Source organism: Vanacampus margaritifer, chromosome 14 (genome assembly GCF_051991255.1).
Source record: "Vanacampus margaritifer isolate UIUO_Vmar chromosome 14, RoL_Vmar_1.0, whole genome shotgun sequence".
NCBI classification, from domain to species: domain Eukaryota; kingdom Metazoa; phylum Chordata; class Actinopteri; order Syngnathiformes; family Syngnathidae; genus Vanacampus; species Vanacampus margaritifer.
The window spans coordinates 15975760-16001999 of NC_135445.1; the positions used below are offsets into that span (position 1 = coordinate 15975760).

The 26240-nt window shown below is 41.0% G+C and overlaps 4 protein-coding genes across 6 annotated transcripts; 3 read left to right on the top strand and 1 right to left on the bottom strand.

The window, feature by feature from the left end:
- Positions 1-25: 25 nt before the first annotated feature.
- On the top strand, positions 26-6538 carry ccdc152 (coiled-coil domain containing 152). The gene is made up of 8 exons (XM_077542673.1): positions 26-171; positions 382-487; positions 1056-1124; positions 1345-1409; positions 1479-1614; positions 4539-4666; positions 5190-5291; positions 5589-6538. Exons 1-8 carry the CDS (start codon positions 109-111, stop codon positions 5712-5714), a joined length of 795 nt encoding a protein of 264 aa, XP_077398799.1. The 5' UTR covers positions 26-108; the 3' UTR covers positions 5715-6538.
- Positions 6539-7077: 539 nt separating this feature from the next.
- nim1kb (NIM1 serine/threonine protein kinase) lies at positions 7078-12634 on the top strand. 2 transcript variants are annotated; one of them, XM_077542376.1, is made up of 4 exons: positions 7078-7410; positions 8661-8952; positions 10551-10819; positions 11017-12631. In XM_077542376.1, the coding sequence occupies exons 2-4, from the start codon at positions 8679-8681 to the stop codon at positions 11779-11781; spliced, it is 1308 nt and encodes a 435-aa protein (XP_077398502.1). In that variant the 5' UTR covers positions 7078-7410; positions 8661-8678; the 3' UTR covers positions 11782-12631. The 2 variants fall into 2 exon arrangements, with proteins under 2 accessions (XP_077398502.1, XP_077398501.1); XM_077542375.1 differs by lacking the exon at positions 7078-7410 and having other exon boundaries at positions 8646-8952; positions 11017-12634.
- A 1625-nt stretch (positions 12635-14259) lies between these two features.
- On the bottom strand, positions 14260-15560 carry gadd45gb.1 (growth arrest and DNA-damage-inducible, gamma b, tandem duplicate 1). Of its 2 annotated transcripts, XM_077542227.1 has the most exons (3): positions 15365-15560; positions 15076-15283; positions 14260-14994 (listed from the first exon to the last, which is right to left on the bottom strand). In XM_077542227.1, the coding sequence occupies exons 1-3, from the start codon at positions 15505-15507 to the stop codon at positions 14881-14883; spliced, it is 465 nt and encodes a 154-aa protein (XP_077398353.1). In that variant the 5' UTR covers positions 15508-15560; the 3' UTR covers positions 14260-14880. The 2 variants fall into 2 exon arrangements, with proteins under 2 accessions (XP_077398353.1, XP_077398352.1); XM_077542226.1 differs by having other exon boundaries at positions 14260-15283.
- A 3106-nt stretch (positions 15561-18666) lies between these two features.
- Positions 18667-19303, top strand: LOC144033895 (growth arrest and DNA damage-inducible protein GADD45 gamma-like). Its single transcript, XM_077542291.1, has 3 exons — positions 18667-18767; positions 18885-19092; positions 19174-19303. The coding sequence occupies exons 1-3, from the start codon at positions 18667-18669 to the stop codon at positions 19285-19287; spliced, it is 423 nt and encodes a 140-aa protein (XP_077398417.1). The 3' UTR covers positions 19288-19303.
- Positions 19304-26240: the final 6937 nt, after the last annotated feature.

The following is a 26240-nucleotide window of genomic DNA, read 5'->3' on the forward strand; positions in this document are numbered from 1 at the left end:
CTAACACTTAGCTGTGTGTTGTGTAGCTAGCTCACGACGTTAGCTCTCTTCTCCCTTACTCAAACAGTTAAAGAGATTTTAACGTTGGATTCCAACCGTATCTTCTACATGGCACTGTCAAATGGAATTAATCTCGACAAATTAATTGAGGAATTCACCGTACTCGAAAATGTAAGTTAATGTAAGTTTTAACTGCGTGCTAAGTTAAATGCAGTGCTGTACAGCACAGTATTTAAAATAGGCAAAGTCTACGTGCATTTGCAGCATACTGAATATAAACTCGGTGCTAAATAAAGGTGTGTTCACGTTGACGGACATCGTTTGTCACAATCTAATTATTATTATTATTATTTTTTGTAATTATTATTATTAATAACACAGAAAATTACAGAGTTAAATGGGAAAAGCGTCATGCTGGAGACGATGCTAGAAGACGCCAAAAGACAAGTGACATTTTATGAGACTAAGGAGAAAGGAGACACTCAAGGTGAGTTCCACTTTCATTTTAAACCTAGTGTTCCATTTGAAATGTCCATTTTTTTTATTACAGCACTGAAGCTGATACTTTTTTTTCTTCCTGAGGCGTGTATCTGTCGCCCACTACTGGCCAGATATCTAGTTGGATAGATAACATGAAAAACAACTCAATCTCAACGATAAATTCAAACGCAACAAAAATAAGGATGGTGTACCGTGTTTTTATTCATACTGTCTGAGAGGTACACATAAAGAATATGCTTAACCTCCAATAGTACAGCATTGCACTATAACTATGGTAAGCGTCCTCATCTGTCAAAATGCGTGCTTTTATTTAATAATTTGTCGCGTTTATGAACCTAGATAAGGTAAATGTAACGGAGCTATAATGTGTCTACACATTAAATTCTGCAGGTGTATCTAATGAAGTGAATGGTAAAACAAACATACAAACAAAATACCTTCACCTTCAGCCAAGCCACATTATCAAACACACTTTACTTGTATACCCAATGGAACGAGAACTTCCAAGTAGGTGAAATAAACCTATAGTAATTAGTGCATTGTGTCACTTTCAGAAAGAGATGCCCTTCTTGCCACAGTAAATACGCTGCAGCAGGCTTTGGGGGATCAGTGCAACCTCAGAGGTAACACAACCGTGTGTGTGTTGTATTAGAAAAGTATTGTTATTTATGGGAATGCCTTCTAACTTATCAAAGAGGATGTCAATTAATTTCTATATAGATCCCCACTATACTGTATTTTGTTTGCTACAGTATATGATGTGTATGACAAAACAAATGTGAGGTTACAGTATAACCTACGAATAATATTGCAAATGTTTTTTTGTTTGTTGTCTTGCCCTAGTGGAAAATGAGTCATTGAAGAGCAATATGGAAATCTTGAAGCAAAAAAATCAAAGAAAAGCAGAGGTAACATTTTAAATGAGTGAAACTCGACAATGTGTACCTATTGTGTGATGTATCGTGCTCTTCTGTCAGGATGGGGAGGCTGAGATGCAACAACTGCTTTGTGAAATGAAAGCACACAAAGACAGCCACAAGAGGGAGGTAGAGACTGTCATGCAGGAGTGCAGGAGGCAAGTGGAGGAGGCCCACAAGGAAGCTTTCGCTCAGTGTAAGAGCAGTAGGCATTATGCTCACATTACCTCATTGTGTTAAGAGCTTTTGCACTGAGCACTCTTTCTAAAATAATCCACCAATCTGATATGCGAGACATCACTAGTCTGGTAGAGAATGTATATTGCATTCACATAAGCTTTGGAAAATTAAGTCACAATCAAGGCAATTGTGAAGTTCCGTACTTTCATGCATCACAAATTTGGAGGTCTGCACAATTGAGTATTGAGCACACTTGCGATGCCAAAATTCCTGCCGAATAGGTCAAATTTGTTTTGAGAAGTAATCTGATCACCAAGCAAAGGGAGTATGTTTCACTGTGGTGAGCATTGCACTGGCATATTTTCTCACTCGGTTTAAAACGATTTAAGATATTCTACACAAAGGTCACTGAAAACAGTTTCAAAACGTTGAAAAGGATTAACACTTTTGGCAGTTTCTTCTTAAATGGGCTGATGTTATTATTGGTATCAATAGCCATTTTCAGGACTTCATTTCACTTTCAGTGCAAAGGTATTAGTTATATAAAAATGTTGAACTGTAATTAACAGAAAATAGAGCTTAACTCTTTGACTGCCAGACGTTTTCAGAAAAAGGGATGCCGTGGGTGCCAGCCGATTTAAGCATTTTGACTGATCTTTCAAGGTCCACAGAAAATTATGTGTTTGGACTATGGAAACACACATACTACCAAATGAAAGGACTCTCATCTTTCATCAGAAAAAAAAAGTTTGTTTCTACCTTATTCCGTTTTTCAGTAATCAACAATAGAAAATGGTTAGTTTCACCCAAATGCTCTGTTTTGAAACAAAATACGGAGAAATCAAGCTTTTTGTGAAACGATATTATTTCATGCACTCTAGTGAATTTGACACCTTTTTTTCCCCATGAATTATGCCACAAACACCTAAAAAGTGCTTTACTTCTGTAAAACACTACCATCAACAATGAAAAAGTGTTTTTGATAGCAAAATACGTTTATTTACATTCAACAGTGTAACAATTTGACAAAACAATTTGGCAAACTATTTACAAATGTGTGCAACCGTGGTACTATTTACAATTGTGTGGATGTTTCAAATACAGTTTTTCTTTTTGTAACACTCCCCTGAGTGCAAGGGGACGCAGCATAATTTGCACAACAGATTAGTTTCACTGCGATTGCCCCTTCGCGTGCAGACGCTACACTTTCTTGCTGGCCTTTTTTTCCGGGGAATAGCAAGTATATACTGCATTGTGTGTTTGGTCATGTTGCCATCAAGTCTACTCTCAGGATCATGATACGGTGACGTTACGGTGGTGTTACGTCTGGCTTCCTCATGTCCTTCAGTTCCTATACCGGGTGGTAAGAGATGTTGCGATCCATCTTATCCGCTCCATTCATGGCGGCATCGTAGTCCAGAACCAGTGTCTTCTCCGTGATCAGACTGTACCCACTCCTCCGATGAATATGCATTGGACTCGTCGTCCGATTGAACGTCCGCCTGAGCAGAAGTGCTCGGTTGTGCTCCGCGTTTTCCGGCGTTAGCATCGCTAGCCGGTGAGGCTTTATGACGTGATCATAGCCACCGCGTCAACGCTTCCAACTTCGGCGTCAACCTTGGAGTCACCATCATCATCATCGTCGCCATCAATGTGCTCTTTAGCATTGGTCGATGCTTTTCGTCTTTAAAAAAAATGCTCAAGCGTGAGCTGCTTGCAACCGGTCGCCATTATGTCTTCCTCAGCCATTTTCCCCTCAACACTCTAGCTCCGCCTCACGTCTTCTACTGACGCCTACCCAATCTTGTCCAAAGAGAGTCATCGCTGCCCTCTAGTGCCCAAAAATAGTCATTATACTAACTAGAGCTGCTTGATACTTTCAGCACAGCTGGCCAAGGCTTTCCTCCACCCGTTTCCAAAAAAAACCCAAAAAAACATAGTGAACGTCTTTTAACGTCTTTGACAGTCCTCCGTAGGATTTTACTAATCGTTATTTAACGTTTTTGGCAGTCAAAGAGTTAATTGATTAGCCGAGGCTTAAAAATATTTTATTTTGGAAAGTGACAGGATTATGACGACGGACTTTTGACGCATGTCAAGATGCTAATTATCTCGGTTGCGTAGTGTGTATGAAATCGACAAGTTAGTAAAATGAGTACAAAACAGACATATTTGGAAAGTTTCTTTGTAACGTTGAAAAGGCCCAATGATAAGACAACATAAGAGCCTATGGATTTACGGTGGTTATTCCCATGCATGAGGCCTGCTCTGTGGTGAGCGGCTCTTGATTTAGCGTTATGATGAGTGAGTTATTCATGGACTTCATCTTTGTTCTGTGGTGCTTTGTTATGTGGGAATTTTTAAGGAGGACGCTGGTAAAATAGTTACATAAAAATGTGGCTACACATTTACTGTTATATCTACAAAATATGTTGCTCGTATCATTCATGATAAGCGTTACCATAGTGACCATATTAAAGCGTTGTTGTTACTCTTTTTCTTGTTATGTTGTTTGTGGTGCTAGCACAGGTACATAAGAATACACAGTGGATTTGTGTTTGTTGTTGGAGCTTTTTATTAATTAGCCCCCCATCCACTCAAAAAAATATCACCCAAGAGCATCAGCTATGATTTCATATGTATGGACTCCATACGCATTTTATTTTAAGATGCATCAACTGGTATTTCCACGTTTTAAGTCTGTAATTGCTAAACTGTCAAAAGTGCATTCGTACTAAACAGTTACCATGTAAACAAAACACCAGTTCAAGTGACGTCACACCATTTAATCCAAAACAGCAAATTATGATTCAATTATTAATTTGCCATGCCCACTCAAACGAATGACCGAATTACCACCCATTCGTGCACAGCTATAATATATACACTGTACATGTATGTGCATGAACAAATATTTGGGTGGAATTTCTATCACTGCAGTGCAAGCCAAAGAGGCTGAAGTTATGAAGTTATTGGAGCAAAAGGATCTGGATATGGAGGAGATGAACAGGAAGCTGAAGGAACAGGAGAAAAAACAGCAAGGCGATCTCCTGAAATTGCAAATAGAGGTAAATTAAGTCTTCCAACAGTGTTGCTTTATATGTTATAGATACGCGTCTTACCACCGGACCACTAGCCAAAATGGTAAATACAAAACTAAAGCAGCAGGTACCAGTGTGTATGAATGGACCTTTCTCAAAATTTGTGCCCCTCCTATCCCAGAAACATGTGCATTCATCTAATATCGATCGGCCATACAATTGGCTTGGTGGAGGGTTGGCGGACGGGTGCATTTCTGTGGATGCCCTCTCAAATAGATGCCCGCCCGCTGCACATCGCTGCACTACTAGTAAAACAACCAACAGTAACAGTAACACAGCAAATGCAAAGTGAGATGATTCTGCCTCACCGGTGCAATGACAGCAATGCCATTCTCCTCAGTACGAAGCAGTAGACCATCAACGAGTTAATTGAGTATTAATAATACAAGTTGCTTTAAAGTTGAGCAATTTAGTACTTCAGTTAGGTTTTTGTTTTGAACGATATTGCTGGATCCGTGCTAACCCTATTTTTTTTATTTTATGTTTGTAGTTTGGTGAAAAGTTAGGGAGAATCCAGAATTCTGCTCAGATGAGCCAGCACCAGCAGAAACAACAGGACTCTGTTATCACTGCAGAAAGTTTCTTCAAGAGGGTAAGTATGTTGTTTGTGATTCTGCTAAGACCAATATTCATGGTCTAAAGCAAGGATGGTTTGGACCTTTACTTTAGTCAACTCTTAAAAGCTTCAAATGGTTTGTATTTTGTTATTTGCTTCATCCCACTTAGGGCCGATGCAGCCATTATGACTGTTAGGCCAGAGAGAACACAAATGTTGGATTAAAAACAATATAGCAACACTATTGTAGGTCATAACTGTTATATTAGCAAATGTTCAGAAAAATGTTTTCTTCGTGTTGCCTGTTTTGGTGACTGCTTGTTTGTCTGTTAGAAGCTGCATTTCATTCAGGAAGAAAAGGACAAGGAGATTGGGACTCTACGTCAGAGAATCAAAGAGCTGGAAGACAGTCAGCGTATTGCCAGCCTCTGCAGCCGTTCGAAGAAAAGAAGGACCTAAATTGTTTCAAGGCTAATAGCACTAATAGGCTGCTGCCCTGCCACTTCTGAAGGTTCAAGCAACACTTCACAACTCTTTTAATGTCCTGGGTGTTAACATTTCCAGATTCTTTGAATTCGGGTATTTGACTTTTCATGGGGTCATTTAACAAGATAATCGTGTCACATGCGCTGTGTACTGTCATACACTGATTTGCAGTTTCACTGCCACGCTGGCAGGTGACCAGTGTACTGAGATCACGGTTGAACACAGGCTGTATTCTTGTCTAAGGCTTTAATCCAATCAGACACCTGAACCGGCAAGAGGCAGGCAGGCAAAGCACTAAGTAGAAAAACACGAGACCAATTGCCGTTCAAAATTCTATTCTGTCTATTCTGAGCTCAAAATGAATACCACTGATGCTAGGGGTGTGCATCTCTCCAACAAAAGACGATTTGATACATATCTTGATACGATACAATTCTAGAACGGTGCATATTCAAGTGGAACTATTCAATTCAAGTTATGATTCGATATGGTATGGTTGTATCGTTTGTCCTGTTTATTAATATGCAACAACATGTAAAAGCCCTCCAATGCCCAAATTGTTCAAATTAATTAAATCTAATAAATCTAAAGAAACAACAAATCATCAGCAACATCAATCCAATTCATACCTGGTGTAATGTAATCTTTCATAAAAGACGATACGATGTTAAGTATCTTGATGGGATGCAATATGATTCAATGATGTTATATTTTAAAATGTAACAATGGAATTAGCTTTGATAGTTTTGAACATTTATCTTACTTCTCTGGTCTGTTCTTACTGTTCTTACTGAGTGATGGGGTGAATGTGAATGGTTGAGTCCATGGAATAAACAGTATAGAATATGGATGTACGGATGCATAGTTCATCGTATCTCAATATTTTTATTAAGATTTTCTGTCCACCCATTCTTCCATGTTCTATCGTGCTTGTCCTCATTAAGGTGACAGGTGAGCTAGAGCATCTCCCACCTGGGAAAGAAGCCAAAAGCAGTCGAAAGATTTTTTTAACCGTGTCGTTGTCCACCTTACCATTAAAATCGCTTGTCGAGCTAAAAAATGATGTATTATAGAGGTAAAGGTTGAGTGTTTTGCTCTCATCCCCAGTGTTCCCACTTAAGTGCTCACCGTGTTGAAACACCTGAAAGGAGAAGCTCCTCCTGGTGAAGCTTTGACACGATGCTTTGTAATCTCATTATCTGCGCTACTCAGACAGTGTTTGAGAGCGAGCCCAGCGCTAATCTCACCAAGAACATTGTGTAATACAGTTGCGTAACATTTCATCTCACAAAAGCTATTAGATCAATTGTCGCCACATTCAACACAGCCTCGCGAACCGAAAGCATCCATATTTCACCGTTTGTTAGAAAAAGAAGTTACTGATGAGGTTGAGCTTCATTTTTTGCTGTGAGCTTGATATCGGCCTTTTCAGAGGGTCGGGGCAGATTTAAACTAAAACAGGATTATTCATGACACCAGCATGTTCCCTCAATGAAGCAAAGGGCTGACAGAGGTGAGGGGTGTGGCCTGAAAAACCTCCCTCCTCACCAGTATTGTAATGCATCGGAGGGCTGCGATGGGTTACAATTCCAAAGATTGGAGTTAGCTTTGCCCCTCAAAATGGACACCACGGCTGTGTTTTGATGCCAACCAGCAGCTTGGAAACTTGGTAAGAACATATTTTAAATATGTCTGATGAAGGCCTTGCATCTGTGTAGTATTTTTGTTTGAGCGTACTGTAGTGTACAGTCCAAACTACAGCATCTGGGGCATTCACGGTCCGTTCATTTTTTAGTGGTGCGCATCATATACAAAAAACATTTGGAATGAATAGCCTGCAATATTCCTGGATGTTGTTGAAAAAGTAGTAGGGTTTGACACGCCTGACAACTACAGTATGACTACTACTGGTAACAATAATAATAAAACTAATGGATTAGATTTATATATGAGTAGATTTTCTAGATAGACAAAGACGCTATTTGCAAATGGATTAGTACCAAAATTCCTCTTTTTTTTAATGCCTCTCTGTCAAGGTCTGATTTGTGAACATATTACATTATTGATTAATTACCGGTATAATTGTTAAACTGATTAAGTATCAAACTAATAACATACCCTGTGTAGCACCATCTTGACAAGTTTTGAGCAGTTCACGTAGCAACTGTGATGTAACACGTAAATGCCACGTTTCATTTTTCACTTGTTTCCTGGTCTACAGTATTTTGCTATAAAAAAAAATGCCATATGGCGTCGTGAGGTATTGCCGTCATTTAAAAAGTTTGGGCAGCCCAGATGTACAATAACGTACTGAAATGTCATGTAATCTTTAAAGAGACTAAGGCAAGTAGTAAACAGAGAAACATGATCTCACTCAGAAAAATATTGTATCCTTTTATGTATTATGTTATTCATTAAGATCCTAAGGCTCTCCTCTTGTGCCCAGCATAAGTCCTGCTATACCACCCCCCCCCCCACCACCCAACCACCAAGTTTATTTCGAACATGTATATAAAGAAAAAACTAATTTTGGCCTGATTTCACCTTATCTAAAGTCAACATCGCGTTCCCAATTATGCAATGATCTTTTTCTCTATGAATAGTCTATGCAAATAGCAATCAACTTATTTTTAAGTCATCAACTGTTACATAATAATTTCAGTGTTTTTAACTAAACATCCCAATAATAAAGTTATTATTATTTGTTTTTAATCTGAATTTTTCATTTATTTTTTTACTTTTGTTCAAATGTTCTGTTCCAAATTATGCATAGCAGTGTTTCAAGACATTTTATCGGTTGTAAAGAATTGAAAATAGTCATTAGTTGAACTTACGATGCATTTGCGATGACATACTGTAGCTTTAGTAGTTAATGGAAAATTCTTCTGCTCTCTACAATTTGCTATGATGGCTTTACAGGTGAAAGCATCGTCCAAAATGCCTGCAGCACAGATGCAGGTAGCAAGCCCCAAACTCCACCACAGCCGCTACAGCCTTACAGACAGCTCAGACCCTGAACAAGAGGGTGATGAAGCAGATGGCTCGCCGTGCCTCAACCCCCTACAGAAGCTCACAATGGACATGCACAAGGATGACAGAATCATCAAGGAACTGGTCATCGGCCGCAGGGTCGGCTTTTACAAGGTTAGAGGAGAGATTGGCCATGGGACCTTCTCCAGAGTCAAACTGGCTTTTCACGCTCTGACAAAAGGTACCCATATTAGTGATTTCAATATTGTGCTTGTATTGTACTCATCCAGATGTGTGGCATTGTAGTACTGTATTGGGTTAATTTTACTTTGAAAATGTATGTCATAGCTTGACAAAACTGCTACTCTCTTATGGTTTTTCCTGTACTTGTTTAGAGTTACGAGGAAGCTGCTGTCCGACCAGTTTACTAGGTTAAGAGGAGTGGTCACCCATGTCTATGGACAGTTGTCTAGTGTCAAGTCAACTTCATTTATATAGCACATTATCATGCTTGTGCAACTCAAATTGCTTTACATATATATATATATATTTTTTAATCCACCGATAGAACCTGTCAACAAATACATTCCCACCCCCTTGAGCCTCCTTAAAAAACAAAACAAAACAACAACAACAAAAAACGACATTCTCTGCAGCCCTGAGATCTTCCCGCAGTGGATTTTGCTTCTAAACTCACATATTGTTAAAAGGCCAGTGCCAGAGGACTTTAGGGCCTGCGAGGGTTGATATAACCCACAATAGTGGTTTGAGAACAAACAGCCACAATATAGATATAGAGCGGTTGCCCATTTTTTATATTTTGTCCACAGGACTTGAGCTGATGTGACCCACCAACTCCATAGCCCAGTTTTTCCAATAAGAAAAAAAGCAAATAAACGGAATTTCCCTGAAAAGTATTATTCATCCACACAAAAAAATAATCAGAAAACAGCTGATTCACTTAAAGCACAAGTGTCAGAGTCCGGTCCTCGAAGGCCTGAGTCCTGCATTTTTTCGAGGTTTCTCTACTCCAACACACCTGATTCAATGATCAAGATCATTATCAGGCTCCTGCAGAGCTTGCTGATGCGGACTTTGACACCACTGACTTAAACACTGACTCAAACAGGTTAAGTAGTAAAATAGGAGTGATTGGACTAAAAATAAAGTAAATAAAAATTTATATTGTTTTAGTGGCACGAGGTAACTCAGTTTTAGTTAATAATTGTCACTCAAAATAAACTGATACGAGTAAAATTCAAAATGAGGTTTCACTTATGTTGTGCGTCATTAACTCATTCAATCGCAGCCATTTTCACTGAAGCAATCCCCTTTGCTCCTGGTTGTTTTACCGGATTTGGACTGACTTTGCAAGGCCCACAGAATATTGTGTTCTATTGCTATAAAACCATGGAACCTATCAAAAGAAGAGTCTATTCTTTCATCAGAAAAAAAAGTAAAATAGTAAATAAAAGTACATTTCTGTCTGTTTCCATTTTGCAGCAATTAGCATCAGAATATAGCTAAGTTTCATCATTATTCACGAATCTGTTTAGAACTGTGGGTAAATGAGCTTGGTTGCAACATGGCCTTGGTAGATCTCTTATACTCCGATGCCACCTGCTGGCCGTTTTTGCAATTCCTACGATTGCTTCACCCATTCTCTGTACTGTTTGTCTGACCTGAATTAACTTTAATTACATCATTCAACTAACTATGACAAATTTAGATTTGTTTCTGATTAGTCACATATAAAACTGCCATCCATTTCCTATACTCTAGTACAGTTATCCATCCTAACAGCTCGAGTGTTTGAAGCCGTATCACTTGTCCTTACAGACAAAGTGGCCCTTAAGATCCTGGACAAGACCAGATTTGACAATCAGGCCCAGCGGCTTCTCTCCAGGGAAGTCAGCAGCATGAACTCCATGCAGCACCCTAACGTGATTCGTCTCTATGAAGTTGTGGAGACACCAAGCCGCCTTTACCTGGTGCTGGAGTACGCTGGTGGGGGAGACCTCCACAACAAGATCTGCAATGAGGGAAAACTTGCAGACAACACCAGCAAGATCGCATTCTCACAGATCCTTTCTGCCGTTAAATTTATGGTGAGTCTGTGCAGCGAACATCCACGCAAAGTCAGAGATCATGAATAGTATCATTGATGATGTCTTAATTTGAGGGGAAAAAAATACTCAAATGGATGAATGTTAGTCAAACATAATCAAAATTGTACCATTGAATATGTAATAATGATATTTTGAATATTCAGAAATAAAATCAGCTGTAATGATTTACCTTGCAGCACAATAGTAACATCATCCACCGAGACCTGAAGGCAGAAAATGTTCTGTTCGCCGCCAGTGGCTGTGTTAAGGTGGCAGACTTTGGATTCAGCACGCAGATTTCCAACCGCAATGATGCACTCGACACCTTCTGCGGCTCACCTCCATATGCCGCCCCGGAGCTCTTCAGGGACGAGTGCTACCTGGGCCCTCCAGTGGACGTGTGGGCAATGGGGGTCCTCCTATTCTTCATGGTGACCGGCACCATGCCATTCCGTGCCGAAACCATGGGCAAGCTGAGGCGCTGCGTCATCCAGGGCAATTACAGTATCCCCCCCTGGGTTCCAGGTCCCTGTCAGAGGCTCATCAGGGGCATCTTAAAGGCAGATCCCATTGAGCGTTATGCTGTTGACCAGATGCTGGGCTGTGATTGGCTTTTACCTGTGGAATTCCCTTGGACGTTAGCCTCCCCGGAACCAGCAAGCCCTCTGCAAGGCCTGTTGGATTCTGAAAGTAGGGACCTTGTGAAGGAGGAGGAGACTGAGGAGGTCAGGTGCTCTCTGAAGAAACTCGGGTTTACCTCTGCACGCCTACGGAACAATCAGCTGAACGACAGCCGCAGCCCTGTTACGGGGGTCTACCGGATCCTGCTGCACCGGGCGCAGAGGAGGAGGGGCTGCGACAGCCTGCCAGTGGTTCGAGGGATGGTGAGGGACCCCAAGCGGGAGGGACTTCGAGCATACAGGGGCCTCAGGCACACCTCCAAACTCTGTGTGCTTTCATAATAAAAAGATCTGCTCAAACAGGTGTTTTTGATTATACGAGTTTTTTTTTTTTAATTACCTACTCAAACAGTCAGCAGAACGCATTAAGAAAGCACATCATCAGTTTTAAGGACCTTAGCTGCTTTTGCAATAGATGCCAGCTCAATCCTTTGGAAGGTCATCTCGCCACAAATGAGTGAAAGGTAAAAATTGTCGCTAAGGTAATAATTCATATTTATATAATACAAAACTTAATTGCATCTTTTTTTTTAAAAGACAATAACAAAAAAGTGCCTGTTTAAGATGATCAAGTTGTGGATCTTTGAAGATTTTGGAGAATTATGAATCTGTGTGTGTGTGTGTAGTGGCAGTTTCTCTAGTGTCCCTCACTACCACTAGGCCTACATGAAATGCTAACGTTTGCCATCATGACATAATCATTTTTGCCCTTTGTATGGGGAATTTGTGAATAAAAGAAAATAATAAAAGTTGAATTGAGGGTTTATTAATGATTACAACCTGCGATGTCCTTTTGTTTTCTGGTTAAAATCCATTGACATTAGGCTTAAGTAAGAGTAAGTTAGTTTTCTTTAAAAATAAAAAATAAAAATGAAAGAAGAGAATTGCTTTGTGGTTGTGTTGATAAAAAGTGCATTACAAATTGAATCTATTATTATTGTTAGTGTGTGTGCGTGTGTGTGCATGTCTTAACAGTAAAAGTACTTAATGGGCCCTTTGTTTTACTGTTTATTGATCCTATTCCTTTATTAGTTGAATTAATGATTCATTAATGTATGCAACATCAGTGGCACTATTTTGGAATAGCTGCCACGGAAGATGATGCATAGCCATCCACCTCAACAGATCATATACTTTATTATTGTAATAGTATTCCCTTAAAGTGGAAGTCAACCTCAAACATATGTGACCCTACTAGTCTAAACATGACATTCTGATTAATATGATATTTGTGAAATATGAGTTATGCAGCAAAATCCAGCCGTTGTTATCCATCCGAGGGGACGGCCATTTTGCCACTTGCTGTCGAGTGAAAATGACATCAATGTTGCTCAGGTCTCAGGTAACAACCAATTACAGCTCAGCTTCAGAAAACAGGTGAGCTGTGATTGGTCGTTGCCTGAGCCCTGAGCAACATTGATGTCATCTTCAGTGGACAGCAAGTGGCAAAATGGCCGCCCCCTGAGATGGATAAAAATGGCTGGATTTTGCTTCATAACTCTTATTCCACAAATGTAATATTAACCAGAATACCATATTTAGACTAGTGGGGCTGCACATAATATATTATTGTCACCCCACAAAAAAATGGGGTTGACTTCCACTTTAATTTAATTTTGCTTTGTTTGTTTGTTTGACTTGTTTTTTTATTTTCTTTTTTGTCTCCTTCATTTTAAATGTTTTTTTAATGATGCTGTATTCTTACTAAATTGTTTCTAATTCAATATATTTTAAAGAAAATACAAGGTCCACTTCAGTGTGTCTTTCATTGGTGTGGGTCCCCGGGAGGGGTGGTGGTCAGGTTTTAGTGTTGTTAAACTATTGTAATCATACTAAATTGAAATTGGAATATGTAAATATTAAACTACATATTCTTTTAATCCCAATTAATTTGATTTTATTTGAGATTCAATTTTTTAGTCCATACAGGAGTGCACAATAGGTCACTCAGATCATGACTTCAAAAAGTATGTGTAATTATTATTAGTTTTTTATATTCCTAAATAAATAGCTGCACTTCATAGAATACGTGATAATTAAAAAAGAAAAAGAAAAAAAAAGGCATTTGGTAAGTGGACCCCTACTTAGTCACACTGGTTTTATTCTTCCATCATGGAGCAGGTGGCTGCTGCACCCAAACAGCTGAAACTGCTTCTTTATGTGGCCTGTTTGCCAAAGTTTCACCAAGTTCCTGCCAGTAAACAATAGTCCCGACAGCAGCTGGCAGAACACCAGATGCTGCACGGTCGGGACCCCTCTCTTTTTCACAACCGGCCCAAACCAGCTCGACCCAAACCCAACGTTCCCCCTTTTTGTAGTACAGGAGAGCTGACTACTCCTCCCCTCTTTGCAATGCCCTGGCCGACCCCCTCCTGCAGGAAGAGCAGATGGCATGGCGTGGCTGTGGAGACATCTGCAGGGCAGACAATGGGGGGCTCTGTCCGGGCCGCTGGAGCTGACAGGCTTGGAGCTGCGCTTTTGTGTCTGATGCTTTACACATGCAGATTAGACGAAGGGTAAGGGAAGGGTGATGTTGTTTCTATCTTTTGCTGCAGGGGGACAGCAGATGACAGAGCCCCCCCCCCCCCCCCCCCCCCCTGCAGATTTGCTGAGTTTTAAACTTTTGTTAGAGCAAGCCCCTCACTCCTCCTGTATGAGCCCCTCACCCTCATTTGCTAATTATACAAACTCTGCAAAAGAAAGTACAACACACAAGCCAAAATTATAATTTAAGATAATTTTTATTACGCTTTTCCACTTGTAATTTTACATTTTTTTTCAGAGGTGACATACAATTCTTTAATAATTAGCATTAATATAATTGAGCCATATTCTAAAGTGAAACCTTTAGACAACAGGCTTAGGTTCTTTTTTTTTTAATATTTAGTTTATTTTTTGTCATTGTTAAACTTCTAAAGTGAAACCTTTAGAGTATTAAGACAATTCTGGAAAGTGGGAAACATTTTCGCCGACGGCAACTGTTGTCATGTTGCTCAGCCAAGAGGCCATGGTTAAAAAGTCTCTTTTTAACAAGTCCTCTTCCTCAGCACCGCTTCTTCTCCTGCTGCGCGTGCTTCAACGAGCGACGTGTGTCTCGTCAGACCGCAGCCCGCACACGTCGCTTCTCCTTCCTCTCCAAACCTCATCCGCACAAAGAATGAGGGTCGATGTGTCGCTCTTGAGACATACCTGACCTCATTCACACAAAGAATGAGAGTCATCTTGGCATGGACGGGACAAGAGACGACGGTTCCACGGGGGCCCCTCGGGCCGGCGCCGTGCTGCCTGGATTGGGAATCCTCCTCAGGAGTATCCAGGAATGAGCAGAGACAGCTTGTTTCCTTACATGGGAAGCTTCACAGAGAGGAGCCAAATCCCGCATCAGCGTCCGGGGAGGCTGATCTCGGGGACCCAGTCGTTCAGACTCCGGCTCTCCTCACAGAACAGGTGCAGCTTCTCCAGAGAGGGGTCCTCCCAAGACCCGTCAGATGGGTTCTGTTTCAACAAGAAGAGGAGACGGAATTCACACGCGTGCTCCCGTTTCACACAAGCGGCGGACTGATTGGCCGGACGTACCGTGATGAGGACGCAGTGAGCGTCTTCCAGCTGCTCCGACTTGTCGGCAACGATCTCAGCCAGTCGCTGCTTGTCGCTCACTCTGACGATGCTGATGTCGTTGTCGAAGCAGAAGGACTGGATGAGGGTGAAGTGGATCTGCAAAGCGATGTCACACTCGAAATCCTCATCCACGGCCAGCACGCAGAAGGACACGCTGTCTGGATCACTAAGAAAGAAAAAATCAGTTAACTATCATCCCCAAAATTTGCCAAAAGTGTGTGCAAACTCGGTCATCAATAGAACTTACAGGTTCATCACTTTTGCGCACTCGTAGACTCCCACGGTGAGGGAGGCGTTGTCCATGGCGGTAACCAGCACCTCTTCCAGGGCTTTGCCGGTGCACTGAGCACGCTCGGCAGATTTCTGGCTCAGAACTTCTTCAAGAGTCATGATGAAGACGATGAGTTTCCTCGCGGGTGGCTAAGAAAGGCTGTGTGGAGTAGATCCGCAGAAAGAGCGAGTTGCCCTCGGAGGGGAGACGTGCCTCTTTTATACAGAGCAGCTCGTGCGGGGTTGTGAAAGAGCCGCTCTCTGATTGGCTGAAGCCGCGTGTATTGGTATGATAATGCTATTGTCACACTTCTGGCTCGTGGCAGATTGATGGGGGTCATGGAGCCACGCACGCTCCCCTTTGGGATGTAGCTGCCTAGCGTGAATCTAAAAATAGCCTAATTTACGCACACACAAAAAATCGTGGCGCTTCTCTTCTGCAACTTGAACAAGTGTTGATTTCTTTCAGACACAATTCACCTAAAAATATGCAAAAACAAAGCTCGAGAACTGTGGAGTTTAATTATTTATTTAAATGTATTATTCATTTATTTTATGTCGTAGCCGTCATATAGAAAGTGTGCAACGCTCCACCTCTCTCCTTCAGTGGTCCAAGCAGAGAAAGGGCAGGTGGACGATGCCATCTGTGGACTCGGGGCTGGCCTGGCCATAAAGCAGCCCTATTGTGTGTGCAGAAAAGCCTTCCATTATCACAGTTCCCATACAAATGCAAATGAGCAGCGCGTGCCAGAACGTTGCGCTTGCGTGCTGCTGCAGGGGTCACGCAGACCACGTGATCATCAGCTGTACACAGAAAATCCTTGCCTGTTTTTTAATTTAATTAATCTGGGGGTTGAAAACTTTGAATGCAAATTGCTCACGGTTTGTTTGTGACACTTACTGTTTTGATTATGTTATACTGTTTGGACAATACAGCATAACATTCTGGTGAAATAATTGCATTAGCAGCATTACTTTATTTGGAAAAAATTAATTGTGCATAATAATCCAAAATGTCGTCAGGCATGCTGCCAATGCTCTAAAAGAGGCGGTGCAGGATTCAGGTTCGGGCTGATTGATTCGCCCCATTGTTCATCAGCAGGCAAAACGGCAGATGGAGAAGTGTGGTGATGAGCCCCCTGCCCACTTTCCTAAACCCAGGTCAACCCCGACCCCGGGGCGCCGCATGGATCTTTTGTCTACAACTTTGCATGTGCTGCCCTGTCTGAGTTTTGATTAAATTTGAATGCCAAAGGGGCCACAGCAGATTGCGTTTCAAACTTTTACAATGGAAAGTAGATATAGGCTATCTGCCATGCATATAGGCGCGCAACGGTGATAAAATCGCCGCATGTGTGTGTGTACTGTAAACATACATAAAGAATGTCGAGCGTGTGTTTTCTGCTTCAACAAACGCTTATCGGGACATTATTGCGGCAACAAAAAGTGTTTACTCGCAAACTTTCAGTTTGTGTCCCGCATGGTATGCGGAGGTCGGATCAGACTCGCCTCAGTCCAACCTGGGGCTATTGAGGATTTGATGGCATCGCCACGGGGCAGGCGCGTGCAAATCGATACGATCCTTTGTGGCTGCAGCACATCTGCTTCACGGAGGCCTCCTCCGCCGGCAGTGGCGCGACAGGTGTTGCTTTGTGGACGAACGCCTGATCTCTGATGACCTGCTGCCACTCAGCAACCCCCACGATCATTGAGAGCTGTCAGATAAATCAACAAGGAAAGTTTTGGGCCGGTCAGATTATAATTACTATACTTGCGTTTTATAAAATAAATAAATACATAAATAAATAAGGCATGTTATTTCTCTGTCAATGTTTTTATTTTTTTATTCTCTGATAATTGAATGAGCAGTCAAAAGTTTATCTAAATCCTATGAAAAGTTTAAATCTACCAAACGCCTATAGAAATTTAAAACCAACAAACATAATACTGTACAGAACGTATAATATTATTCGCTATATCTAAACTTCAGTGAATGTACAAGTGCCTCGTGTGCGGCCCACGCGCAGCAGGTGCTGGCCGACTTCCTTTGTCCACCCTCCCCTCACCTTCCCCAGGGGGGCAGATGGCGCCCCTCGGTCGTCATGGAGATGGATGCAGACAGAGAGATAAGACTCGGAGGTGTAGCTCCAGATGCCACGCGCCTCGAGTGAGCTCGGTCCATACGTATGCAAACTAGCGGCGCGTGCCACTGCATTATGGGAGCATGTCGTCTGAAGTTAAAAATGTCCGATTCAGAGTTGGTTGGTTTAATAATGACACATGCACAGGCACATTTTCTTTAAAATAAAAACTTAATGAGCAAACTGTTGTTATTTCTTGCATTCTTTAATTTTATAGGACAACTGCAACATTAAGAGCAAACATAACTAACTTTTTCTCTGAGAAATTAAATGTTACTGTACTGCACTGTATATTTTCCCCACAACTTCTGCATTGTCTTTGAGTAAATATCAAATTATTATCAACAGCTTTTCTGAATAATGATTACCTTGCAAAATTCCATCAACTTCAGTGTTTTCACATGACACTACCATGCAAACCATCACCATTAAATTATCATTAGCATTAGCAAAACAAAAGTTTCACATCCCCAGCATACAATTAATATTTTTCTGGAAAAATCTCTACCCAAAGTTAATATTACTTCAAAACCTCAAAGTTGAAATAGAACACATTATTACACTGTATTACATTAAATGTCCAGACATCCAATCCCATGCAGGTACATATTATTATTATTATTATTATTATTATTATTATTTCAAGTGTTAGGGTAAAGAAGGATCTGAAAATGGGTGACACTAAACGAGTCAACATTCCATTTAAATTTAACTTTTTAAATTTAACAGGTTTTGTGAGCAGACTTAAATAGAACATTTGTCAACGCACATAAAAATAAGGGCATTCTGAATTGTCCACAAATATATTCAAACATTCCTAACCGTCCTCAACATGTTGATTTTTCTCGCCTTGTCAACAGAAGAGCTTTCTTCTTGTGTGGTTCAATTATTCCAAAATTATCTAGATCAAAACGTCTCTCCATCTGATCCTTTCATTCAAAAGAATCTGCCCCAACTTTGGAAGAGTTGTAAAGGCACGCGTCCCAGAGGGCAGGCGCAGGGCAGCAGGCCTGTTGTCACCATTGTGTCTAAACGAGCCAATCAGACAGCGAGCGTGTGCCGGCACTGTCATATAAAAGGTGACCGAGTTTTTGAAGGCAGCACAAACTGCAACTGAACTGTAAGGTACAAGCTCACCATGCATTCTCCTGGAAAATCCTTGAAAGAAGCTCTGCTCTGTGCTCAGAGTGAGGATCGACTCACTGTTGGAGTCTATGAAAGCGCCAAAATCATGACTGAGTAAGTTTCAGTAGGACTTTTCACATTGTGTTTCTTTGAATTCTTTATCATCACCATGAGCGCTCATCAAATCAATTGCAGCAGCTAACCATGTGGATTTTTTCTGTGCTTTAACAGCGATCCAGACAGCGTGTCCTTCTGCGTGCTGGCCGTGGATGAGGATTTCGAGTGTGACATCGCTTTGCAGATCCACTTCACTCTCATCCAGTCCTTCTGCTTCGACAACGACATCAGCATCGTCAGAGTGAGCGACAAGCAGCGACTGGCTGAGATCGTTACCGACAAGTCGGAGCAGCTGGAAGACGCTCACTGCGTCCTCATCACGGTACGTCCGGCCAATCAGTCCGCCACTTGTGTGAAACGGGAGCACGCGTGTGAATTCCGTCTCCTCTTCTTATTGAAACAGAACCCATCTGACGGGTCTTGGGAGGACCCCTCTCTGGAGAAGCTGCACCTGTTCTGTGAGGAGAGCCGGCGTCTGAACGACTGGGTGCCCGAGATCAGCCTCCCCGGACGCTGATGCGGGATTTGGCTCCTCTCTGTGAAGCTTCCCATGTAAGGAAACAAGCTGTCTCTGCTCATCCCTGGATACTCCTGAGGAGGATTCCCAATCCAGGCAGCACGGCGCCGGCCCGAGGGGCCCCCGTGGAACCGTCGTCTCTTGTCCCGTCCATGCCAAGATGACTCTCATTCTTTGTGTGAATGAGGTCAGGTATGCCTCAAGAGCGACACATCGACCCTCATTCTTTGTGCGGATGAGGTTTGGAGAGGAAGGAGAAGCGACGTGTGCGGGCTGCGGTCTGACGAGACACACGTCGCTCGTTGAAGCACGCGCAGCAGGAGAGGAAGCGGTGCTGAGGAAGAGGACTTGTTAAAAAGAGACTTTTTAACCATGGCCTCTTGGCTGAGCAACATGACAACAGTTGCAGTCGGCGAAAATGTTTCCCACTTTCCAGAATTGTCTTAATTCTCTAAAGGTTTCACTTTAGAAGTTTAACAATGACAAAAATAACAAGCTACATTTTAAAAAATAACCTGTGCTCGGTGTCTAAAGGTTTCACTTTAGAATATAGCCGAATAATGAAAAATTAAAAAAATAATGATAAAAAATTGCATATAACATACTGATAACATAATAAAGTAATATTGACTTAAAAGGTTCAACTAAACAGTAAACGTGTTTAAAAATATATATCACAAAGAAACAAAAAAAAGTTGTCACTTTGTCAAATGTTTTGCCATGTTAGATGCAAAAACTATTTTTCAGAAAAAAATAAAATGCTTGAATACATCATATCTCTCTTTTCTTGTCTGATCCTGTGAATCCAACATCGTTGAATATCAAATGTCAAACCTATTTGACACTTTGATAATTCTTTGCAGGCTTACGTTAAATTTTTCATGACATGGTTCTTTAGTTGCCAACACTAATGTAATGTCATGACTTATTTGCCCTATTGTGACGCACCAATGTCCACTCACAACTACATACGTATTTTTCAGATTGTGTTTGCAGTTGCCCCAGTACACAATACCAAACAAAAACTGAAAAATGTGGAGTAACTCTCGTAGGATTCTCTATTTTCAGAAAGGCCGTGATTGGCTGTTGCACATAAGACGGGCCATTAATCAAAATCAAAATCAAAATCACACCACTGTTTCTTTATACTTTTAATCTTTTAGTGATTAAAAAACCCTCAACATTAGTATTTCAAAACACAAAATTAGCTGCTATGATCAAATTAAAAATAATAATAAAGTTTATTTTTAAACACCTGTGCTCAAATGGGAGGTGAGGGGTGCACATTAATCATGGTGGGTGTGGCGTCCCCCCCCCCCTCCCGCATAGCCCACATGTGGCAATGGGTATGAGTACACGTATACCTGACAGTCACAGTTGCGTGAACAACCAATCACGCCTCACCTGTTTTCTGGGTTTGGCCATGCGATGTTTGCAAGCTTAGCTCTGTGATGTCATTTGCAGTCAACAGTAATTGGCAACATGGCCACCTACTGGGGCTCCAGGATGCGGAGTGGAACCATCGCTTGCCTTCAATGCAGGTTGGCATGGGTTCACTTCCGTGCCTGGGAGACCATGTTTGTCCATCCATCCATTTTCTTGGCCGCTTTTCCTCACTAGGGTCGCGGGGGTGCTGGAGCCTATCCCAGCTGGCTTCGGGCAGTAGGCGGGGTACACCCTGAACTGGTTGCCAGCCAATCGCAGGGCACACAGAGACGAACAACCACACTCACATTCACACCTAGGGACAATTTGGAGAGTTCAATTAACCTGCCATGCATGTTTTTGGAATGTGGGAGGAAACCGGAGTACCCGGTGAAAACCCACGCAAGCACGGGGAGAACATGCAAACTCCACCCAGGAAGGCCGAAGCCCGGACTCGATCTCACGTCCTCTGCACTGGGAGGCGGACGTGCTAACCAGTCAGCCACCGTGCTGCCCGACCATGTTTGTGTGAGTAAAAAAAACAAATAAAACAAAAACATGGCCACCTGCTGAGATGTATAGAAACAGGGATTCTTCTGCTTAAAAGTCAAACCCCATTTTTTTCATTATTATTATTTTTACAATAATATGTTGTATATGCCCCCCACTAGTCTAAACACGACATTCTGATCAATATGGCATTTGTGGAATGAGTTAAGCAGCAAAATCCACGTCGGCCATTTTGTCACTTACTTTCAACTGAAAATGACATTACCGGTGCTCAGGTCTCAGGTAAAGAATAATCACCGCTCACCTCTTTTCTAAAGCTGATTTCTGAAGCTCATATTTCACAAATGCAATATTAATCAGAATGTTGTGTTTAAACTTGTGGGGCTACATAGAACATATTATTGACAAGCAAGTCCTTGACTTCCTCTTTAAAATTTTCAGTGCAGTTGTGCAACTGTGCACCACTTTTGTGCACCCCTGATTGTACAGTATAGCTACAAATGGGCCAAATATATCTAGGTCAAATAAAAGTCCTTGATTACACTTGGCTTGGCTACAATTTCGGCTCCTAAATAATGTAAAAAAAAAAAAAAAAAGTAAAATACAACAACATTGCTACTATAAGCATTTTAGGGTGTTTTAGATGAAATTTTGGTGAGTTAGGACTCAGACTACTAAATAAATACCTCCGACAGTGTCAAAAAGCTGACGAAAAATTAGGGTGATTTTTCTTAAAAATAAAAATTGCAATCTATGTAGAATGAGAAACAGCGTCGTTGTTTTAAGTCTTGATGCTACTCATGATCAAATTGATTCAATTCCACCTAACCAGGAAGTGTAGTGTAATGAATCCGACATTTTGGACTTGGCACGCGTACTTTATTCTCCTGCGCTGTTGCCATTCAGACATTTTTAGTAGTGCTTTGTGACTTTGAATTGAGACTCTAAAGTCAAACTGACCTTCGAGTATTGTGTCAGCATTGCAGAGTCAACAGCTGCTCTCGCCTCCACGCCCCACTGTCACACACAAAGCAGGACCAGCTGAAACGCAATCAGCACTTTAAATCTCCTCGGCAACCCACCCGGCACTCACTCCATCTGCTTTTCACTTTAATGAGCAGAAGAAGGAGCGGCTGAAGGGTGCTCGTGCAATTCATCGATAACCGACTGTAGCTTGAAACTAAAGCGAGTGGTATTGTTATTTCGCAAACATCGTCTGAACAACTTTACCCTGAGCAACCTCATTCGCACTCTTCCTCAACCTGGGCCATAAAGAGGTCTGCTGCTGCAGCCACATGCTGCTTCTCAAGTGCCCCTTCAACGTAAAAGTGACCCTCCCCCGAAAATCTTTGCGAACTGAAGCAGATGGTCCTGATGGACTACATTCAGTGTGTGTGTGTGTGTGCATTTCCAGTACATCTATTTATTGAATGATTAAAATTAATTAATCCAAAAAGTACTTTTAATGTACAAATTCAAATGCAAAATGGCCCCACATGGACGGTTGGACCCCACAACTTCCAGAATGTTGGCCCCACTATGTAACAAAAACAAGACCGCACACACACACACACAGCTGTTGCAAAAACATTGGGCTGCCCCAACATTCAGTGCTGCTAGAGGGTTGGGGCCCTCAAGACGTTTCATACAGACACAGCAGCAGTGATAGTAGATGGACACTAAATAACAGCAATTAAACAATCACATTTGGATTTCACTGACATTTCAAACAATTTTGAATTGTCCAGAATATTAGAAAGAGCATCTTCTATGACACGGTGCAACCGTAACTATAAACTACTCCCATAAAAATCAGCATACTGTAGGCCATTTGTAAAATTAATATATGTGTTAATTCAAACCAGAATAAGTCTTTATAAAGATTGGCTCTTCTATTGGTTTTGATAAGCTTGTTTAGGGTTATTATTGTGTTTATTATCTTGTATGTATTTTTTTTAAAGCTTCAAGATTTTAATTAGATTTTTTTTTTAATGATTAAATGTCAACCCCAATAGGGAGAATTTTTTTATATAAATATCCAGAACATTCATTCAGAATATTCATCCATGTTTGTGGAGTGTGTGAGTGGTGTCCTGATTTGTGCATGTAGATGTAGCATCACAAAAAGTAATAGAGAGCTAATCCTTGAATAGGATTTCTTTCTCATTCTTGTAAGAATAGATTGGATTGAGACAAGTAGATATTAGTTGTTGTTGTTTCAGGTTTGTAGATATTTTGGTTCAACAACATGATTAAACTGCACAAGGCCCTTATTGTCCTACTTCTTCACACCGTCTTCAGTTAAGGTGAGTTACTTTTTCCTTAATACAGGTCACAACTTGACTTAAAAGTTTTAATTGTTCTATGACCCACACTCGTAACTCAAATCACTTGTATCACAAATCAACTATCCTCATTGAAATGAATGAAAATAACAATCATCTAGACCAGCCTCCCATAAAACACACACTTTTTTTTAAAATAAGAAAAATAACACATGTAGTCTTGTACTGTATAAAAAAAACATATAGTCATAATAATTAAAAACATGTAAACAATGAAACCATCTTTGCAAAATCCTTTTCCTAAAGGCATACTTGACTCATTTCGCAAGAAGTTAATATTTTGTCTATAATTACTTTGATAACGTCATTATTTTTCATGTACAATTAATACATTTAAAAACACATTTGGCAACTTGTTGTCAACTGAAAACGACATCACATCTGCTCAGGGCTCAGCTAACGACAATTTATGGCTTAGTTTGCGAACGTTACATGACCAAACCCAGGAAACAGGTGAACCGTGATTGGTCGTTACCTGAGCTCTGAGCACCTGTGATGTATTTTTTTTTTTGTCAACAACGTTAGCATGTTTTAATTGATGCCCCTGTATTTTCACCTTGTGTGGGTGGGTCTGGAATGTATTCCCAGTGGTAGATGGGGCCTTAGTTGTTGATTTTGTATTGCTGCAGAAACAGTACCCACTACAAAATAAAACCTCCATCGTTAACTTTGTGAGAGTTTATGTTATGTGCTGCTAGCAGACTGCCAGTTAGTAAGCAATTTTCTCATAACCACTGTCGAATTTTTGCTTTATCAATAAACTCATGTATTTATCGCAAACACCACAGTGAGTTTGTGTCGTGCGTCTGTGTTCAGAAAAACATCAGGTGGCGCTTGTAACCCCCCCCCCCACACACACACACACACACACACGCACACAACTCTACTCACTAAAACAAAACTCAGACAAAAGCTGCAGCCAACACTTCTGCACCCTCTTCAATGGACGCAAAGAGCAGAAAAACGAGAGGAGGGGCCTCCAACAAAGGTGCATGGGGACCCTGGACCTCTCTCCTCTTTTGTCCTAAAGAAAAGAGAGGTCCAGCAGCAGCTGCTGCGGCAGCATTGGACATTTGAGACGGTGCCTTTCACTCCAAACACAAAGTCTGGAGCTGCGAGTGTGCAGGCTGCGGGAAGGGGAGGGCTGTGGGCGGGTTCAGTGGGGGCACAGGGTCGGAGCACACAAAACGAAAGGCACACTTTGCCAGATCAACGTGGAGCTGACTCGACATTCAGTCGGCAGATCAGCAGAAGGGGGAGGAGGACTTAAAGTGCCTTTAAAGTTGTGAGGCGCATCAGTCACATGACAAAGGAGGCCTCGAGGTCCACCATATGGACGCACGTTGTCATCTGTTGTCCAAAGAAATCCAGACTCAACCAATAGAAACTCATACTTGGTCTCATCTCTACCTAGTGACAACAAGTCTCTGGTTTCTGATTGGTTCTCTGTTGGTGTAATGAGCAAATAGTTTTGCTTTAAGGTTTCAGCTTGTGTAATTCTCATTGTTGTGTGCTGTTGAAAGTGCACATCAGAAGCCGTTTTAGAAGTTTGCTTACTTAAGGAATTTTCAAAAATCCATATTATTTTTTTAGACTATCATTTGCAGTTAAAACTGGATTAGAAGCATGAAGTTCTGTTGACTATTCAACGCCCCCCCTATCATTATACAAAATTAACTATATGAAACATATATTCATACGAGCATCCTTAAGACACACCCCATCCATCAAATTATTGATTTTGAGGCATCAGTTTAAGTCTAATGCCCTTCATACTAAATCAGTTGAAGTGAAGTCATTTGAGGCGTCACATTCTGTTGAAACAGATTGATTAAGTTTCACTGCCACCTGGTGGCAAAATAGAAATACTGCAGGTTGAAATTGCTCAAAGCTTCTTTGGTTTAACTGCATTCAATACTACCACCCTGTGGTGAAAAGTTACTCATGCAACATGGTTGTTAGAAATTATAATCAATATTATCGCAATATTATCAATAACCACTAATGTAATCAAATTATGTCAATGATGATTTTAATTGATTTTAAATGACACACTTTCCCTAGTTAGATTTATTTTAATTGCCATTTTACCTCAATAATATATATTTTTTTGTTGCAAATATAATGCTTTATTTAAAATAAAATAACTCACAGAATACCCTAATACATTATAATAATACAGACGTTTTTGTTTTTTGAATAATGCTTTTTTATTTTATTTTATTTTTATTTTTTAAAATATTATTATTACTTCTGGGTCTATGAGTAAAGAACTTCAATTTTAAAAGGAAAGTGAAGCCATAAATTTTCTTCACAAAAGACGCACCCCACTGGTCTAAGGTATTCTGATTAATGTTGCATTTGTGGAATATGAGTTCAGCGACAAGATCCCCCCATTTTTATCCATCTAAGGGGGCGGCCATTTTGCCACTTACTCTCGATTGAAAATGACATCGCAGTTCAGGTAACAACCAATCATGTCTCACCAATTCCCTGAAGTTGAACCGTGATTGGTCAGACTAGGCCCTGAGCAACTGTGATGTCATTTTCAGTCGACAGCATGTGGAAAAATGGACGCCCCAAGATGGATAAAAATGGGTTAATTTAGCTATTTTACTCATATTCCACAAATGCAATATTAATCAGAATGCCATGTTTAGACTCATGGGGGCG

Coding starts and splice junctions, on each gene's coding strand:
- gadd45gb.1 (XM_077542226.1), bottom strand. CDS start 15,507: ATGACTCTTGAAGAAGTTCTGAGCCAGAAATCTGCCGAGCGTGCTCAG. Junction 15,284..15,364: donor TGCGCAAAAGTGATGAACCT/GTAAGTTCTATT, acceptor TTTCTTTCTTAG/TGATCCAGACAGCGTGTCCT.
- ccdc152 (XM_077542673.1), top strand. CDS start 109: ATGGCACTGTCAAATGGAATTAATCTCGACAAATTAATTGAGGAATTC. Junction 172..381: donor AATTCACCGTACTCGAAAAT/GTAAGTTAATGT, acceptor TTAATAACACAG/AAAATTACAGAGTTAAATGG. Junction 1,615..4,538: donor CAAGGAAGCTTTCGCTCAGT/GTAAGAGCAGTA, acceptor CTATCACTGCAG/TGCAAGCCAAAGAGGCTGAA.
- nim1kb (XM_077542375.1), top strand. CDS start 8,646: ATGATGGCTTTACAGGTGAAAGCATCGTCCAAAATGCCTGCAGCACAG. Junction 8,953..10,550: donor TTTTCACGCTCTGACAAAAG/GTACCCATATTA, acceptor TTGTCCTTACAG/ACAAAGTGGCCCTTAAGATC. Junction 10,820..11,016: donor TTTCTGCCGTTAAATTTATG/GTGAGTCTGTGC, acceptor TTTACCTTGCAG/CACAATAGTAACATCATCCA.
- LOC144033895 (XM_077542291.1), top strand. CDS start 18,667: ATGCATTCTCCTGGAAAATCCTTGAAAGAAGCTCTGCTCTGTGCTCAG. Junction 18,768..18,884: donor AGCGCCAAAATCATGACTGA/GTAAGTTTCAGT, acceptor GTGCTTTAACAG/CGATCCAGACAGCGTGTCCT. Junction 19,093..19,173: donor CTCACTGCGTCCTCATCACG/GTACGTCCGGCC, acceptor TTATTGAAACAG/AACCCATCTGACGGGTCTTG.